At 45.4% G+C, this 15,851-nt stretch overlaps 1 protein-coding gene and 1 pseudogene across 2 annotated transcripts in view; both read left to right on the forward strand.

Moving 5' to 3' along the window:
• AP2A1 (adaptor related protein complex 2 subunit alpha 1) overlaps positions 1-15,851 on the forward strand; it is a 188,874-nt gene that overhangs the window by 145,610 nt on the left and 27,413 nt on the right. For both annotated transcript variants that reach the window (XM_063942412.1, XM_063942413.1), the window contains 5 exons: positions 4,762-4,844; positions 5,122-5,211; positions 12,152-12,275; positions 12,353-12,469; positions 12,907-12,976. In XM_063942412.1, the coding sequence (XP_063798482.1) occupies positions 4,762-4,844; positions 5,122-5,211; positions 12,152-12,275; positions 12,353-12,469; positions 12,907-12,976 (484 nt within the window). The remainder of the gene's footprint in view (positions 1-4,761; positions 4,845-5,121; positions 5,212-12,151; positions 12,276-12,352; positions 12,470-12,906; positions 12,977-15,851) is intronic.
• On the forward strand, positions 7,407-7,508 carry LOC134967964 (U5 spliceosomal RNA; annotated as a pseudogene).

A 15,851-nucleotide genomic window follows, 5' to 3' on the forward strand; every position in this document is an offset into this window, starting at 1 on the left:
ATGGATTTTCCTGTTGACCATGATGTTGACCAGAGCAGTCTGTTCCGGCGAGAGTACCATGGAGGTCGAGAAAGGATCCAGAAAGGTTCCAATGACTAAGACGGAGGTGTAAATTTCCAATAGCAACACAAGCACCGAACAAAGGCGAGTACCGGAAACAATCTAACAGCCATGTTATTTGTAAACATTGTGAAGGATTGTTAGCTGAAGAAAACTGTATCTGTAGGCTCTGTGACAATGTAGTTGAGGATGGGTGCATCAAGAAATGCCAATCCAGTTTTAATATCCACATGGACCGGCATCCATTGAGTGACTATCACTCCTTAGTGGGTAGTGTGTTAAATCAAACAGGTTGTTGGGTATGCTCTCAAGTACCTCAAGGTCATAGCAAATCAGGGCTAGTACCATTTCCTTTAACGGTAGGGGAGGTACTTGAGCTAAAGGGTGGGAGACCGGTGGACAGGAGGTTTAATATCTCCAGCCCTCCTAGTTTGAAGCTCCACCAATACCATGTGGATAGGTCCCTATTATGTTTCAACATCTCCAATCCCCGAAAGCCGGGAAATTGGGAAGTGTCATGGAGTAACCAAACCATGACCTTTTCGCATAGAGCAGATAGAATGCCTACAGATACAGAGCTTGTACGCCACATAGCCGATAGTGGAAAATCTTTCCGGTATAGGTATACCTTAGGAAATAGGATTACTAGAGTTGGAGAGGTATCACCAGGATACTGTGCACATATCGTACAACCTGATACGTGTACTAAGCAGATGGAAGAATTAGGGTTAGGAGATTTCACATGGAAGGTGTGTAATATGGTTATGTCCTACTCCGTCCCATATGTTCTCCCCGATGATGCATATTTCATATGCGGGAGAAAGGCGTATAAGTGGCTTGCCCCAAACTCTGAAGGATTGTGTTATATTGGAAAAGTACTGCCTGAAGTAATGACTGTATCACATGACAAAATGAAAGACATACACCGTGGTGCCCAAGCTCCTTATACTCACACCCATTACGAGCACGTTGTTAAAAGGCACCTGATAGAGAAGACAGAGCATCCGGCCTCTGATCTGATAAGTGAATCCACCGGGATTCAATTCTTAATCGCGTTAGATTTCACCCGCACCGCTAGAGGAGTGCTGAATTATAAATACATTTCTGCGCTCGCCAATTTGTTAGACAATATCACTGAAATGTATGATGACACATTTAGGTATACTGAAAGGGAACTTCAAGCTTACAAGACAGAACTGGTACAGCATAGAATGGTTCTCAATTACCTCACAGCAGTAACAGGCGGATAATGTGTCACACTGGCAACACAATACGGCGTGAAATGTTGCACATATATTACGAATAGCACCGAGGACCCGGTCGAGGTCATAGACCAAAAGATGGACGATATTCTCCAATTAAAGTGGGAATTTCGCAGAAGACACAATCTCACCCTTGCTGCTGTGAGTAATGAGCTGACTGGTTGGGTGTCATGGTTGAACCCGCGAAATTGGTTCTCCGGTTTAGGAGAATGGGCCCAAGGAGTTATAATGGATGTTGGGAAGTTTCTCCTATGTATCTTAGGTGTTATCATAACGATTGGTTTGATATTTAGAGGCGGTCAGGCTTTAATGAGGTGCAATCATCGTACTAGGGTAATGAGTTTAAGGAGTGAGGAAACTGTAATTCCAATGGACTTGATTTATGACCCAAATGTAGAAACAATGATGTGATGAAAATGCGATTTCTACGGTCCGTTTCTTTCACCTGTTTTTCCGTTTCCTCCAAGGTAAAAAGACCCACTTGGACGAGGAATTTGATGAGCCGATATACAGACAACAGATGGATTAAAGAAGAAGTTTTGACAACCTGATACACAGATTTTTGATGAACTATGCCATGGATCCCCAGTTTCCCTAGAAATTTTAAAATTACGCTAGCCCAACACTTTTGTAAATCTATGGACATTGACAGCTTTGCTCGCACCTTATGAGCAAAAGCACAAAGAAGACTGCATTCAACAGACACCAAACAAGACCTCAATCGACGAATGTACATTTACCTGACATAGAATACCACCGCATTTACCGTAATTATGTCTTTTCTTCATTTCTACAACCCTCAGGTAATGACACACATAGTCGATAGGGAATACAGGCACAGATATCAGCAATCACATATCTCCCCCATTCATGTATCATCAACTAAAATGTGCTCCCCCATTTTGTTACAACCAAAGCCGAAAAGAGCTCGGTAAAGTTTGACAGCCCATCCACAGACCCGTACCACGGGATAAGAAGGAATTCAAATGTATACTTCGCAATACCTCGAAGCTTGATTTAAAACACGTACGGCACGATGATACATGACCCCCAAGCACGGATTCATACACACATGCTTCTGCTATCTCACTAGGTCATACCCTTTTCCTACCTTCTCCTCTCCTCCCCTACCCAACCATGTAAATGTATTAACCCCTGACATATATTTTTCTCTTTTGAAATGTTTTAGAAGGTGGCAGTTATTATTGACTGCCAAAGGGTGGACTGTCAAAGTCAGAAAAATATCTCTATACACACTGCCATATTGGCACCTCATTCTGGTCCGCGCTGCGCATGCGTGCGCTCTCCCGTGCGTGCGCATACTCACAGTCGCGGGCACCCGCAGGCGCACGGTATGCGTATTTACGGTAGAGTTTATGTGATCGTAGCGTGCGACTCAATCGTTACATATTTTCAGTAATAATGTATTTTGTAGATCATGGTCCCTTTGATAGATTCTGAAAGTTTAGTTAACATAGCATGTTCCTGAACAGAGAGATCCCTCTTTGTATTGTACGAAGGGTCTAACAGGGGTCATACAGTGGTGTTTGGTACCCATCGGAAGAGTATTTAAATAGTAATATTCCGGTGTTGGTTTGGAGCGGATTAATCGCTCGTGCGAATAGTTATGGACATAAGAAGTTTATGTCCATTTACTATTATTTGTTCTTATTTAGTCATGCGGCGGGAAACTCAGTATCCCACCCACCTGAACAGTTGGAAGCAGTCACAGCCCACCTGTATGAATCAACCTATGACCTTTTGTTATGATGCAAGGCCGAATTCCTGTGTCCAATGAACAATGAGATTGTAGGGACCATTGAATTGCATTGTGTGTGGGGCATAAATAGAAAGGCCGATCACATCCAGCTCTTACTCTTCAACGGTTATCATTGCTGAAAATCGGGAGCTGGATGTGCAGAGGCGCATGCGATCGTTTCCTTTGTGCGTAAGTTTTTCTCCGTAATCATACTGTTTCTCTCTTGTTATTATGGGCCATATCTCTCTCTCTCTTCTCTTTCTCTCATTCTTCTCTTAAACTTAATTGTATTGTATTTACTGTGTAGTTACCTGGTTAGTTAGTCTATGTTATATTGTAGCGTATGATTTGTATTTGTATTAATTCTTTTGCAAGTATATCATTCATAATATATATATATTAGGCGTTGGACCCTAAGCCCAGGTATCTGTGTATTTCTTATAGTGTCTAGTATTCTCAGAGCGTCGGTGACGCTCAAACAGCTTTTAAGTTAATCAGGTTACACAAGGTTGCATCTACACACTATCACTACACTAAGGTTTTACTGCATAATATACTGTTTATGGTTTAGATTTAAAGGTTTAACATTGTGAGCGTCAGCGCCGCTCGTGATCTCCTCGTGGTCTCGAGCGTCCGCTACGCTGATAGCGTAGCATTACGGTAGTCGCTCACCCATAAGTGTGTCCGATACCAACAGCGTATTCTCGTGAGCGTCTGTATCGCTCGAGCAGCCCGCTCCCGATACAGCGTCCGTTACGCTATAGTGAACCATTACGTTAGTCAGCAGCCAATAGCGTGCCTGCCTGTGATCTCTTGGCCGTGAGCGAACGTGACGCTTGAGCGTCTCGACCACGGCTGAGCGATTGTTACGCAACAAGCGTACCCTTACGGTACTTCATACGTAAATAGCGTACAGTGTTCTTAGACCTCACAAAGGGTTTTATATAAGATAAATATTTAGCTTTATCAGCACCCATAAGGTGTAGATGGAGTGGATTGGAACATCTGAATAGAGTGTAGTGTTAAAGTTACAGATATCCGGTAAGGTCAGATACAAGTACAAACCAGCTGAGAAGGTTATAAACCCAGAATGTTCTATGACCCCTGTGTTTCCAGGGGTCCCTATCAGGTGTATGGAAATAAAAATCATCATCAGCAATGGACCTCTTTAATAGTCCTCAGCAATGGACCTCTCTTAATAGTCTCTTAATAGTCCTCAGCAGTGGACCTCTCTTAATAGTCCTCAGCAGTGGACCTCTCTAATAGTCCTCAGCAGTGGACCTCTCTAATAGTCCTCAGCAGTGGACCTCTCTAATAGTCCTCAGCAGTGGACCTCTCTAATAGTCCTCAGCAGTGGACCTCTCTAATAGTCCTCAGCAGTGGACCTCTCTAATAGTCCTCAGCAGTGGACCTCTCTAATAATCCTGGACAAGCTGCCTCAATGCACCCATAAGGTGTAGATGGAGTGGATTGGAACATCTGAATAGAGTGTAGTGTTAAAGTTACAGATATCCGGTAAGGTCAGATACAAGTACAAACCAGCTGAGAAGGTTATAAACCCAGAATGTTCTCTGACCCCTGTGTTTCAGCTGTGCTGTTCATCTCATGTCCTCTCATCAATACATTGTGAATTGTTCTGCTGCCCACATTTTTAATGAATAATGGAACTTGTGGTCTTAGGTTTGTCTGCAAGAATAACGGGGTCCTGTTTGAGAACCAGCTTTTGCAGATTGGCGTGAAGTCAGAATTCCGACAGAACCTAGGTGAGCACTGAGAGTGTATGTATATTAGTAGTGTTAATTCTAGCGCCCTGCACCTGTACACAACCCGTGCATTTCCTCTCTCCTGCCTGGTGTGTCGCTCTGGTGCTTTTAGCACTCTGGTCTGTATCTCAGCGCTAAAAGCACCAGGGAAAAGAGACACCACAGGCAGGAAAGAGGAACTGCATGGGTTGTGACAGGTGCTAAAATGAACACTATGTATAATAATATTTAGATACTTATTAGTTGCACTGTGGATTATGTGTCTTCTCTTTTGCAGGGCGTATGTATTTGTTTTATGGTAACAAAACCTCAGTGCAGTTCCAGAGTTTCACTCCGACAGTGTCCTACCCAGGGGACCTGCAGAATGATATCCTTTTAACTTTTTGACCTACTGAAATACATTCCTGTGGCCTGATGCTAGGAACGTGTGGCTGTATCTCGTAGCAGATTTTCTCTGTGTTTCTTGCATGGTTCAGTACAGGGGCGGGGAACCGTTTACCTGCCAAGGGCCATTCGGATTTTTTCAACATCATTCGCGGGCCATTTCTTCTTCATCCACTAGGGGTCACTGGAGTACTCTTGGGATATGGACGGCGTAGCAGAACAAAGGCACTGAATATTTAAATTTAGAACTCTCCACCCCTCCATATCCCAGAGTACCTCGGTGTACGAACCCAGTGTTTTTTCTGTGCTCAAAGCACTAACATCGGCTTGTGGGATTCCCACACTTGTTGGAAGATTTTTATTAATTTTTCATTTTTATTTTTCATTTTTTTTTTTAATAGCACATCCCTTCCCAGTTTCAAGAAAAACATGGGTCCGGGATAGTGCCGCTGCACGGGCAGCGCATGGCGTGTCGGTCCTCACAAAGAGCACCCTCACAGCCACACGCAGTTCACTACCTGCTGTAAACGGAGCTTGCAGATAGAAGCCCCGTCACAGCCATGAACTGCTGCCTGAGCTGGACGGAGCTTACAGGAAGAAGCCCCGTCGCAGCCATGATCTACTCCAGATGACTATAGAGGACTGGACGGAGCTTACACAAAGAAGCTCCGTCGCAGCCAGGACTACAGAGCTGGACGGAGCTTACAGAAGAAGCCCGTCACAGCCATGATTTACAAGACAGCTGGACGAGCTTACACATAAGAAGCCCGTCGCAGCCAGGACTACAGAGCTGGACGGAGCTTACAGAAGAAGCCCGTCACAGCCATAATTTACAACAGCTGGACGAGCTTACACATAAGAAGCCCGTCGCAGCCATGATCAGGAGACAAGGTAGGCTGGGGAACGGGGCGGTCAGCGCAGGCTGCCGCCCCGCTATGTTTGGGTTAATACCTGCTTCTGCTCTTCCGCCCGCAAGCCCCAGCCGCTATGTCTGCAGGCCGCCCGTCCCAGCGCTCCGTCCGGCCGCCCAGCTCCGTCCGGCCGCCCAGCGCCATACGGCCGCAGACGCTCCCTCAGTCTCAGTACAGAGACGGGGACCGCCGCTCCGTCCGGCCGCCCAGCAGCCATCCACCCACATGTGCCAGCGCTATGAGGCTGCAGGCTTCCCGCAGGACACAGCGTTACAAGGCACGGTGGAATTCTGGCGGATTAAATATACAGCAGCACAGTGTATAGGCAGCTATATATAGGTGACAGGTATTTATAATGTATTGTTACCTGTCCTGGGAGTAATAGGCTATTGAGCATATATTACTGTCTGTGAGTTTCACAGTATAATAGGCTATTGAGCCTATATTAATGGCTGTTATTATCACTGTATAATAGGTTATTCAGCCTATATATTAATGTTGGTGGTTATCACTGTATAATAGGCTATTGAGCCTATATTAAGTCTGTGATTATCACTGTATAATAGGCTATTGAGCTTATGTAAATGCTGTATAAATATATTAATGTCTGTAATTATCATAGGCTATTGAGCCTATATATATATATATATATATATAGGTAGCAAACTGTGTAACAAACAGCGGCACTCAGAGACTGACACAGCGTGAATAAAGTGCTGGTGCTTTTAATTCATGGCTGGTAACTCCAACGTTTCGGGGCACGCAAGCCCCTTTTTCAAGGCTCACCTTGAAAAAGGGGCTTGCGTGCCCCGAAACGTTGGAGTTACCAGCCATGAATTAAAAGCACCAGCACTTTATTCACGCTGTGTCAGTCTCTGAGTGCCGCTGTTTGTTACACAGTTTGCTACCTGCATTAATTCCTCCAGATGGCACCTGAGCAACATATCCATCGCTAGGAGAGTGCCGATCCGACAATTGCAAGTATATATATATATATATATATTTATTAATAGAGCATGTGTTGTACCCAGCCTGTGATTATACTGTATAATAGGCTAGATTAACACGGAAACATTTGTCACTTGTTCTGTGATTATCACGGTCAGCATGGCAAAGGGGCCATTTTAACCATGCTTCCTGTTGTTTTCCAGGGTGTAATTCTGGAACATTCCTGCCCTACATCTCTAAGCCACCAGAGGCGCAGGGGTGTTAGTGGGAAGTTGGTTCGGGTTTCACATGCCCATGTGAACTGTTTTTCACATAAAGAATACTCTAGTTTCTCTTCACATCAAATAAATCTTTCGCTTTTACTATAGATTTCCGTAGAGAGAAACAACCATGAGTTTCATATAAATATGCTGTTCAGCAATAAAATATATATATGACACATAACAATAAGTCGTGCAAGTGTCTGTCCGTTGCCTATTGTGGGGTCTGTCTGCATAGCGAGTAAGGCTCTAGCGCAGACTACAAATAATTTTTAAAAATCCTATGTTAAGCATTGGCAATTCAAATTACAAGAGCGGTAACATCGGAGTCTCGGAAGTTACTCCGCCAGCTCTAACAAAAGACAGTTGTTGACTGGTCTTATAATTTAATGCACAATTCTATGTCAAATCTCACACCGATAACTACCAGTGAGAAGGGTACATTAGACCAGCACTCAGATAGGGCGGGGTTTTTGACAACCATACATTGCTAAATCCCAGTGAGTCAATGTCTCCATTTTTACAGAGACTGAGTAGACTCTAACCACTATTTTATCGTTTCCAAAATGACGCGATCCGCCATTGGTAAATGCGTCTGTGTAAAACATTATAAAAACCCAGAATACATTTGGGTCACTAGACTCTATGTATGGAAACAATGAAAAAGAAGCTGCAGAGTATATCTGTAAAGCTTCTGCTAACGCCGGTTACTTTCATCGTCGCCAGTTTAAGTGCGACAAGGCCAGAACTTGTTGGTCCTAAATTTGATCAGCCATTACCGCAGCCAGTATCAAAACGGAAATACTGGTGCCGGCGTTTAATCTCTTTAGACTTCAGTTTTTTCAAAGACAAAACAGTCACGCCTTGTAACGACACGACGCTACAGTCAGCAAGCCAGTGGCTTGATGACCTCTTAGGCATCTCCATGTTCCAATTCTGGAAGCGCGTCTTTACACGTTACATTTGCGGGGTTTCCAGACATCAACTCATGGATGTCTCAGATATTTACAGATTAAAGGACAAGACTGCCTCTGTCGAACGGTTTGGCAGGTTGCCATTTAGTCTCTGCTGGTTTTCAGCTGTTTTTATATCCAGGCAGTAGTACACCAACAGAGTCAGGGTTATTTATTCCCCTCTGTTTGGGGTAACAAAACCAGACAGCTCCGTCGCAGTCTCAATCAGCAAGTCACTTAATGCAGTTTGAAAATGGATTTTCTGCGGTTACTATTTGCATATTGGAGCCACAAAATTGCATAATTGCACTTGATCTTCACAATGCGTATTTACCCATTCCGGTTTGGTCATCACAGGTTCTAGCGTTTGCAAAACGCCACAACCATTAACCATTTCACTACCATTTGGCATCGTGTCAACGCCTCGGGTATTTACCAAAGTGATGTTGGTGATGATAGCTCATCTCAGAGTCCTGCCAGTGACAATCGTCCATACTTAGACGATCTGCTCATAAGAACTCTGTCTCAACAGAGTTCCTCTAACTTGCGCTACTAATGTATACTGCGGTGGCAGGTCAAGTTTTAAAAACAATCGCATCTAATTCCGTCTAAACGACGTCAATTCCTAGGTAAGATTATAAATACGGTAAATCAAAGACATTTACCTACTACACCAGCAAGAACAAATGTACATCTAGTAATTGGTGTAAAAGCCACGCACACTAGCGGTACATTGGTGTATTCGCCTGTTAACAATAATGATGTGTTTTCAAAGCGCTTTAGTTCGCCGGCCTTCACTCGCGTTTCCCACAGAGGGGCGAGGGTGTATATACTCTGGACAAGAGTCTCAGAGGTTCAGGAGTTGTAGTTAAAAAAGATCAGCGACAGAGTTCTAAAACGGATCACGACAGATTGCTGTCGATAAATGTCCTGGAACTCCGTGCAATTTTCAATGCACTACATGCTTCGCTTTCAGTCTGACCAAGTGCGGTCAGACAACGTAACGGGAGTTGCATACACAAGAACCAAGTAGCCGCATGGCAATGCAGCAGGTAACTCGAATCCTCTATTGCCCACAACACCATTATGGGAGGATGTCAACGGGGTTCATTCCGCGTTTGGACATCTGTTAGACAGATGATCTCGCCCGTCAGGATTTATATCCTGAAAACTGGACAGTAAATCCAGAGGTGTTTCATATGTGAGTACACAAAAGGAGTTACCCTCAGGTATACATGATGGCATCTCGCCACAATTACAAACGCTCAGTATGTGTACAGAACGACAGATCACAAGGGCAGTGGCGGTGGAGTCTCTCACATTCGTGTGGTCATACAGCATCGTGTATCTGGCTCCACCATTTTCCGCTGCTCTCTCTCCGTTGCGAAAACGGATCATAAGACAGTTCGTCACAGTCATACTAGTGATATCTCATGGGTTTCGGAGAGCTTGCTTCTCGAATCTCCAAGGAATACTGGCACACGATCTTGGTCCGCTCATAATACGTCCAACCTGTTACAACAGGGAACGTTCTTTTACCCCTAGTTACCTAAGTACCTATTACCTATATACCGCGGCTGCGGTTGACGGGGTGGGGGGTTCAGACCGCCCTCTTAAGAAAAGAAATAGGTCATTACAGTATCGGTTATACTTATCATGTTACGAGCTAGTAAGCTGCTTAAGGCAGCTCATTATTACAAATTCATTATTACAAATTTGGTGTGCATATATAGGTGGTAAAGCTCGGAAGTTTCCGACATCATCTTTCAAGTTACCCGTATTCTGTTATTTTACAAACAGGGTGGGATGGAGAACTGCGTTTATCTGCACTGAGGGTGCAGGTATCTGTGTGGTCAACTTATTTTCAAAGACGTTTGACTCTATTGCGTCGGTACACACCTTTATACAAGGTGTCATCAAAGTGCAGCCTCCATTTATCCCACCTACAGCGCCAGGCGACTTGAGGTTGGGTTCACATTTCTTACAGTTTTCATATTTTGAACCCTTACAACAAATGGGGATTAAGTTTCTCACTTGGGAAAACATTTTTCTTCTAGCCTTAGCTTCGGCAAGGGTTTTGTTTTCATATTTGGGTGCCTTGTATTCCAAGCCACCGTATTTACGTTTTCTCATGACAAAGCAATCAGTATACCAATAGTGGTTCCTGTGTTGACAGCACATTCTAGAATTCTGAATGTGGTACACGCATTACGCGTCTATATGTCCCGACCGTCTACAGTACGTAATACGGATACGTTGTTTGTTCTCTATGATGCTGCCAACTGGGGTTAGCCAGTTTTCTCAGCAGACATTATCCAGTTGGATAACAATGACTACAAGTCAGGCTTACTTTAAGGCTAAGTTACAGTCGCCTACGTCAGTAACAGCTCATCCCACAGGTTCTGTGGGAATGTCAGCCCCAGCGGGTCGTGGAGCGTCTACTACGCGGCTACATAGCCTTCAGTGCACCACGTTTGTGCACGTTTACACGTTATGAATGGTTGCGGCATCAGCATCTAGCTTTGGCTGCCTACTGTTACAAGTGTCAAACAGCTCTCCCGCCCACGAGGGAAGCTTTGGTACGTCCCAAGAGTACTCCAGTGACCCCTAGTGGATGAAGAAGAAAATAGGATTTTGGTACTTACCAGGTAAATCCTTTTCTTTGAATCCATAGGGGGCACTGGACGCCCACCCAGAGCAGTTTACCTGGGTTGTTTAAGCTCAAAGGAGCTTAGGGTAACAGGTTTTACCTTGTTTGTATTACGCTCAAAGGAGCTTATGGTAACACATTTTCACCTTTTTGGTTCAAACTATCAAGGTCTATCGGTTATGCTGTCAACTGTTTAGTTGACATTAACTTTATGGGTCAACTTTGTTGTTGTCCGGTATGTTATAGGAATTCTCCATTGTCAACCTCTCTATAGCAGTTCGCTCAGTAAAAACACTGGGTTCGTACACTGAGGTACTCTGGGATATGGAGGGGTGGAGAGTTCTAAATTTAAATATTCAGTGCCTTTGTTCTGCTACGCCGTCCATATCCCAAGAGTACTCCAGTGCCCCCTATGGATTCAAAGAAAAGGATTTACCTGGTAAGTACCAAAATCCTATTTTTTTAAGCGCCCCCAATGCGTGCTTTCTAGGAAAGTAGGCGTGGCCTTACAAATAATGGCCACAGTAATAGCTGCTCACACACACTGCCCCCCGTAATGACAGACACGCATAAGGCCCCAGTATATGCACTCACCACCACTGGCCCAGGTCCTAAATTTGCAGCACAGTCATTCCTCCCACCCACAGACAGCAGAGCTTCCTCTCTCTCCAAAGCTTCCTCATATCTCCCGGAGCTATCTGCTGCGCATTGCATCAAGGGAGATGTAGTTTTCTCACACTGTACACGGAATACAGTGCACAGTGTGAGAAAACTACATCTCCTAGGAATCCATGCGCCAGGGACGGCTTTACACAGCTGCCTCATATCTCTCTGAGCCGTCTGCCACGCACTACATCATGGGAGAAGTAGCTTGTTCACACTGTACATTGAATACAGTGAGAAAACTAGGAAGCCGTGCGCCGCAAACGGCTTTACACTCGGCGGCTGCCTCTTGTCCGGTCAAAATGCCTGTCCAGGCCGGATAAGGCCTGCGGGCCGGAGGTTCCCCACCCCTGGTTTAGAACATGGAAGCAAGACTACTGGCAGGTTCCTAATAGAATAAAGACCTGGTTCCTCAGCCCAGTCTTTGTCTAACACAATTCTTTCATATACTGTATATAGAGCCTTATTTATGTGTTACCTTCCTGGAATACCATTTATGTGTCACCTGTGCAGCACTGTCCTTAACTTGCTGTTTTACAGCTTAACATTCAGACCAAGCCCGTTGACCCTGTGGTGGAAGGAGGAGCCCAGGTTCAGCAGGTTCTAAACATTGAGTGCTTATCCGACTTTCATGAAGCTCCACTCATTAATATTAAATTCAGGTAGGTGAAAGCTGCTGTGTGTTCTGGAGCATTTGCGTTTCTGGTTCTGTACACTTTAACGCTGCGACGTCTTTTAGGTATGGAGGAACTTTACAGAACCTCACCTTGAAATTGCCAATCACCATCAACAAGTTCTTCCAAGCTACTGAGATGCCGTCCCAGGACTTCTTCCAGCGCTGGAAACAGCTAAGCCTGTAATTCCATTCTTTATCATTCAGCTAATAATCACAATGCAGTGTCACTGAGGAGAGTTGGCTGTGACAGTGGGCCGTATTCAGAGTTGTGCACTGATGCTCTGCGATGGGTGGCTTGCGTGTCTCCATGGCTACCGCAAGCTTCCCCCTCGATGGTGATTGGGAAGATCCGGTACTGCGTCCTTGGACACCGTTGGGGTCAATAATGCAGCAGGAGGCGTGATGCCCCCTGCTGCATTACCATATTAGTGCTATCAATGCTGCTTCTATGTAAGCAGCAGTGATAGCAACTCCAACCACATCTGAACCAGGCCCACTGTGAGATGCTAAAGAGGTGCACAGCAAGCAAAGGATTGTCAATTGTGTTCAATTATACATGGCAAGACCGTTGCATTAAATCTAATACTGAAACTAAATGATGCCTTATACGTCTACAGGCCACAGCAAGAAGCACAGAAAATTTTTAAAGCCAACCATCCGATGGATTCCGAAGTGACAAAAGCAAAGGTAACTTCTATGCTGTAACGACTGTTCATGTATCCCACATTTAAATAGCCCACTGGTTAGGGTGGTACTGCACACATGGAGCTATGGCTGTCTGTGTCTGCTCTCTAGTCCAAGTGTGAAATCTGTACTGTACAACGATGGGCGCAGGTGCAAGCTCACCTGAATGACCCCCAGTATGCCAAGCACTCAACATCACAGAATCGGAGGTACTGGAGGTTTCAGGTGGTTTAAGCATGAGGTGAAGCCTCTGGTTTCTTTCTGTTCTCCGTATCTTGAGGACTTAATAAGCCAGACATCGGCGAGGATGGATTGGATATTCCAGGTCCCACGCAGAGTTTTCTCCAGTTACCCTGGACTCTTTGACGACTTGGGTCCAGAGGACGAGTGAGGTCTACAAGATGGTGGATCTACTGGTCCTTGATGATGCTCAGACGGTTTGGCTGGCAGTTGGGTGCAAGGTGAATTATCCTGACCATCTGTCTAGCTTACCGCCTGTTCTGATTGGCTCTTGGCCAGCACATCATGGGGTCTCTGTCTTTGAGTCTATTGGGCGAGACTGAGTGCTCTAATTGTGCTGCTGTTATCCTTCATGTCTTGATGTTTTTGTAGGAGAGCGTTCTTCTTTCTCTTACGTCCTAGAGGATGCTGGGGACTCCGTAAGGACCATGGGGAATAGACGTGCTCCGCAGGAGACATAGGCACTAAAAAGAACTTTAGATATGGGTGTGCACTGGCTCCTCCCTCTATGCCCCTCAGTTTGATACTGTGCCCAGAGGAGACTGGGTGCATTACAGGGAGCTCTCCTGAGTTTCCTGAAAGAAATAATTTTTGTTAGGTTTTTTATTTTCAGGGAGCCTGCTGGCAACAGGCTCCCTGCATCGAGGGACTGAGGAGAGAGAAGCAGACCTACTTAACTGCTAGGCTCTGCTTCTTAGGCTACTGGACACCATTAGCTCCAGAGGGAGTCGGAACGCAGGTCTCTCCTAGCTGTTCGTCCCGGAGCCGCGCCGCCTTCCTCCTCACAGAGCCGGAAGATAGAATCCGGGTGAGTATAAGAAGAAAGAAGACTTCAAAGGCGGCAGAAGACTTCAGATCTTCATAGAGGTAACGCGCAGCGTTACCGCTGCGCGCCATTGCTCCCACACAGCACACACACGGCAGGGCGCAGGGGGGGCGCCCTGGGCAGCAATTTAAACCTCTGGTCTGGCAATATAGGGACATATATGGGCTCTGCATTGTATATTCTGACATCCCCCGCCAGTTTTAAAAGAAATCAAGCGGGACCGAAGCCCGCCGCTGAGGGGGCGGAGCTTGATCCTCAGCACTCACCAGCGCCATTTTCTCCACAGCACACCGCTGAGAAGCTGGCTCCCCAGACTCTCCCCTGCTGAACATGGTGACAGAGGGTTTGAAAGAAGGGGGGGCACATAATTTGGCGCAGTGTTTATATATATATATATATATATATATATATATATATATATATATATATATAAAATAAAAGCGCTATCTGGGTAATTTTTTCCCTGGGTCATTGGCGCTGGGTGTGTGCTGGCATACTCTCTCTCTCTCCAAAGGGCCTTGTGGGGGAACTGTCTCCAGATAGAGAATTCCCTGAGTGTGTGGTGTGTCGGTACGCGTGTGTCGGCATGTCTGAATCGGAAGGCTCTTCTAGGGAGGAAGTGGAGCAAATGAGTGTGGTGTCTCCGTCGGCAACGCTGACACCTGACTGGTTGGATATGTGGAATGTTTTAAATGCAAATGTGAATTTATTGCACAAAAGGTTGGACAAAGCTGAGTCCAGGGAATGTACAGGGAGTTTAGCCCTGCCTTTCACTATGTCACAGGGATCTTCTGGGTCTCAAAAGCGCCCACTATCCCAAATAGTAGACACTGATACCGACACGGATTCTGACTCCAGTGTCGACTACGATGATGCAAAGTTGCAGCCAAAATTGACTAAAAGTATTCATTGTATGATTATTGCTATAAAAGAGGTGTTGGATATCACGGATGAACCCTCTGTCCCTGACACGAGGGTCCACATGTTTAAAGAAAAGAAACCTGAGGTAACCTTTCCTCCATCTCATGAGCTGAACAAATTATTTGAAAAAGCTTGGGAAACTCCAGATAAAAAACTGCAGATTCCCAAAAGGATTCTTATGGCGTATCCTTTCCCGGCTAAGGACAGGATATGGTGGGAATCCTCCCCAAGGGTGGACAAAGCGTTGACACACTTATCCAAAAAGGTAGCGCTGCCATCTCAAGATACGGCAACCCTCAAGGATCCTGCTGATCGCAGGCAGGAGACTACCTTGAAGTCTATTTACACACATACTGGTACCTTACTCAGACCGGCTTGGGTTTGTAGCGCTGTAGCAGCGTGGACAGATACCTTATCTGCTGATATAGATTCGCTGGATAAGGAAACCATTTTATTGACCCTGGGTCATATTAAAGATGCTGTCCTATATATGAGAGATGCTCAGAGAGACATTGGCCTACTGGGTTCCAGAGCCAACGCTATGGCGATTTTGGCTAGGCGAGCCCTATGGACCCGACAATGGACGGGCGATGCCGACTCGAAGAGGCATATGGAGGTTTTACCTTACATGGGTGAGGAATTGTTTGGGGAAGGTCTCACGGACCTAGTTTCCACAGCTACGGCAGGTAAATCAACTTTTTTGCCTTATGTTTCCTCACAGCCTAAGAAAACGCCACATTATCAGATGCAGTCCTTTCGGTCGCATAAACCCAAGAGAGTGTGGGGATCTTCCTTTCTCTTTCATCCACTAGGGGACACTGGAGTCCTATACAGTAGGGGTGTGAAGCTTGCAACCGGAGGTGTGGCACAATCTAAAATTAGCATTGTCTG

Source organism: Pseudophryne corroboree, chromosome 10 (genome assembly GCF_028390025.1).
Source record: "Pseudophryne corroboree isolate aPseCor3 chromosome 10, aPseCor3.hap2, whole genome shotgun sequence".
Lineage (NCBI taxonomy): Eukaryota > Metazoa > Chordata > Amphibia > Anura > Myobatrachidae > Pseudophryne > Pseudophryne corroboree.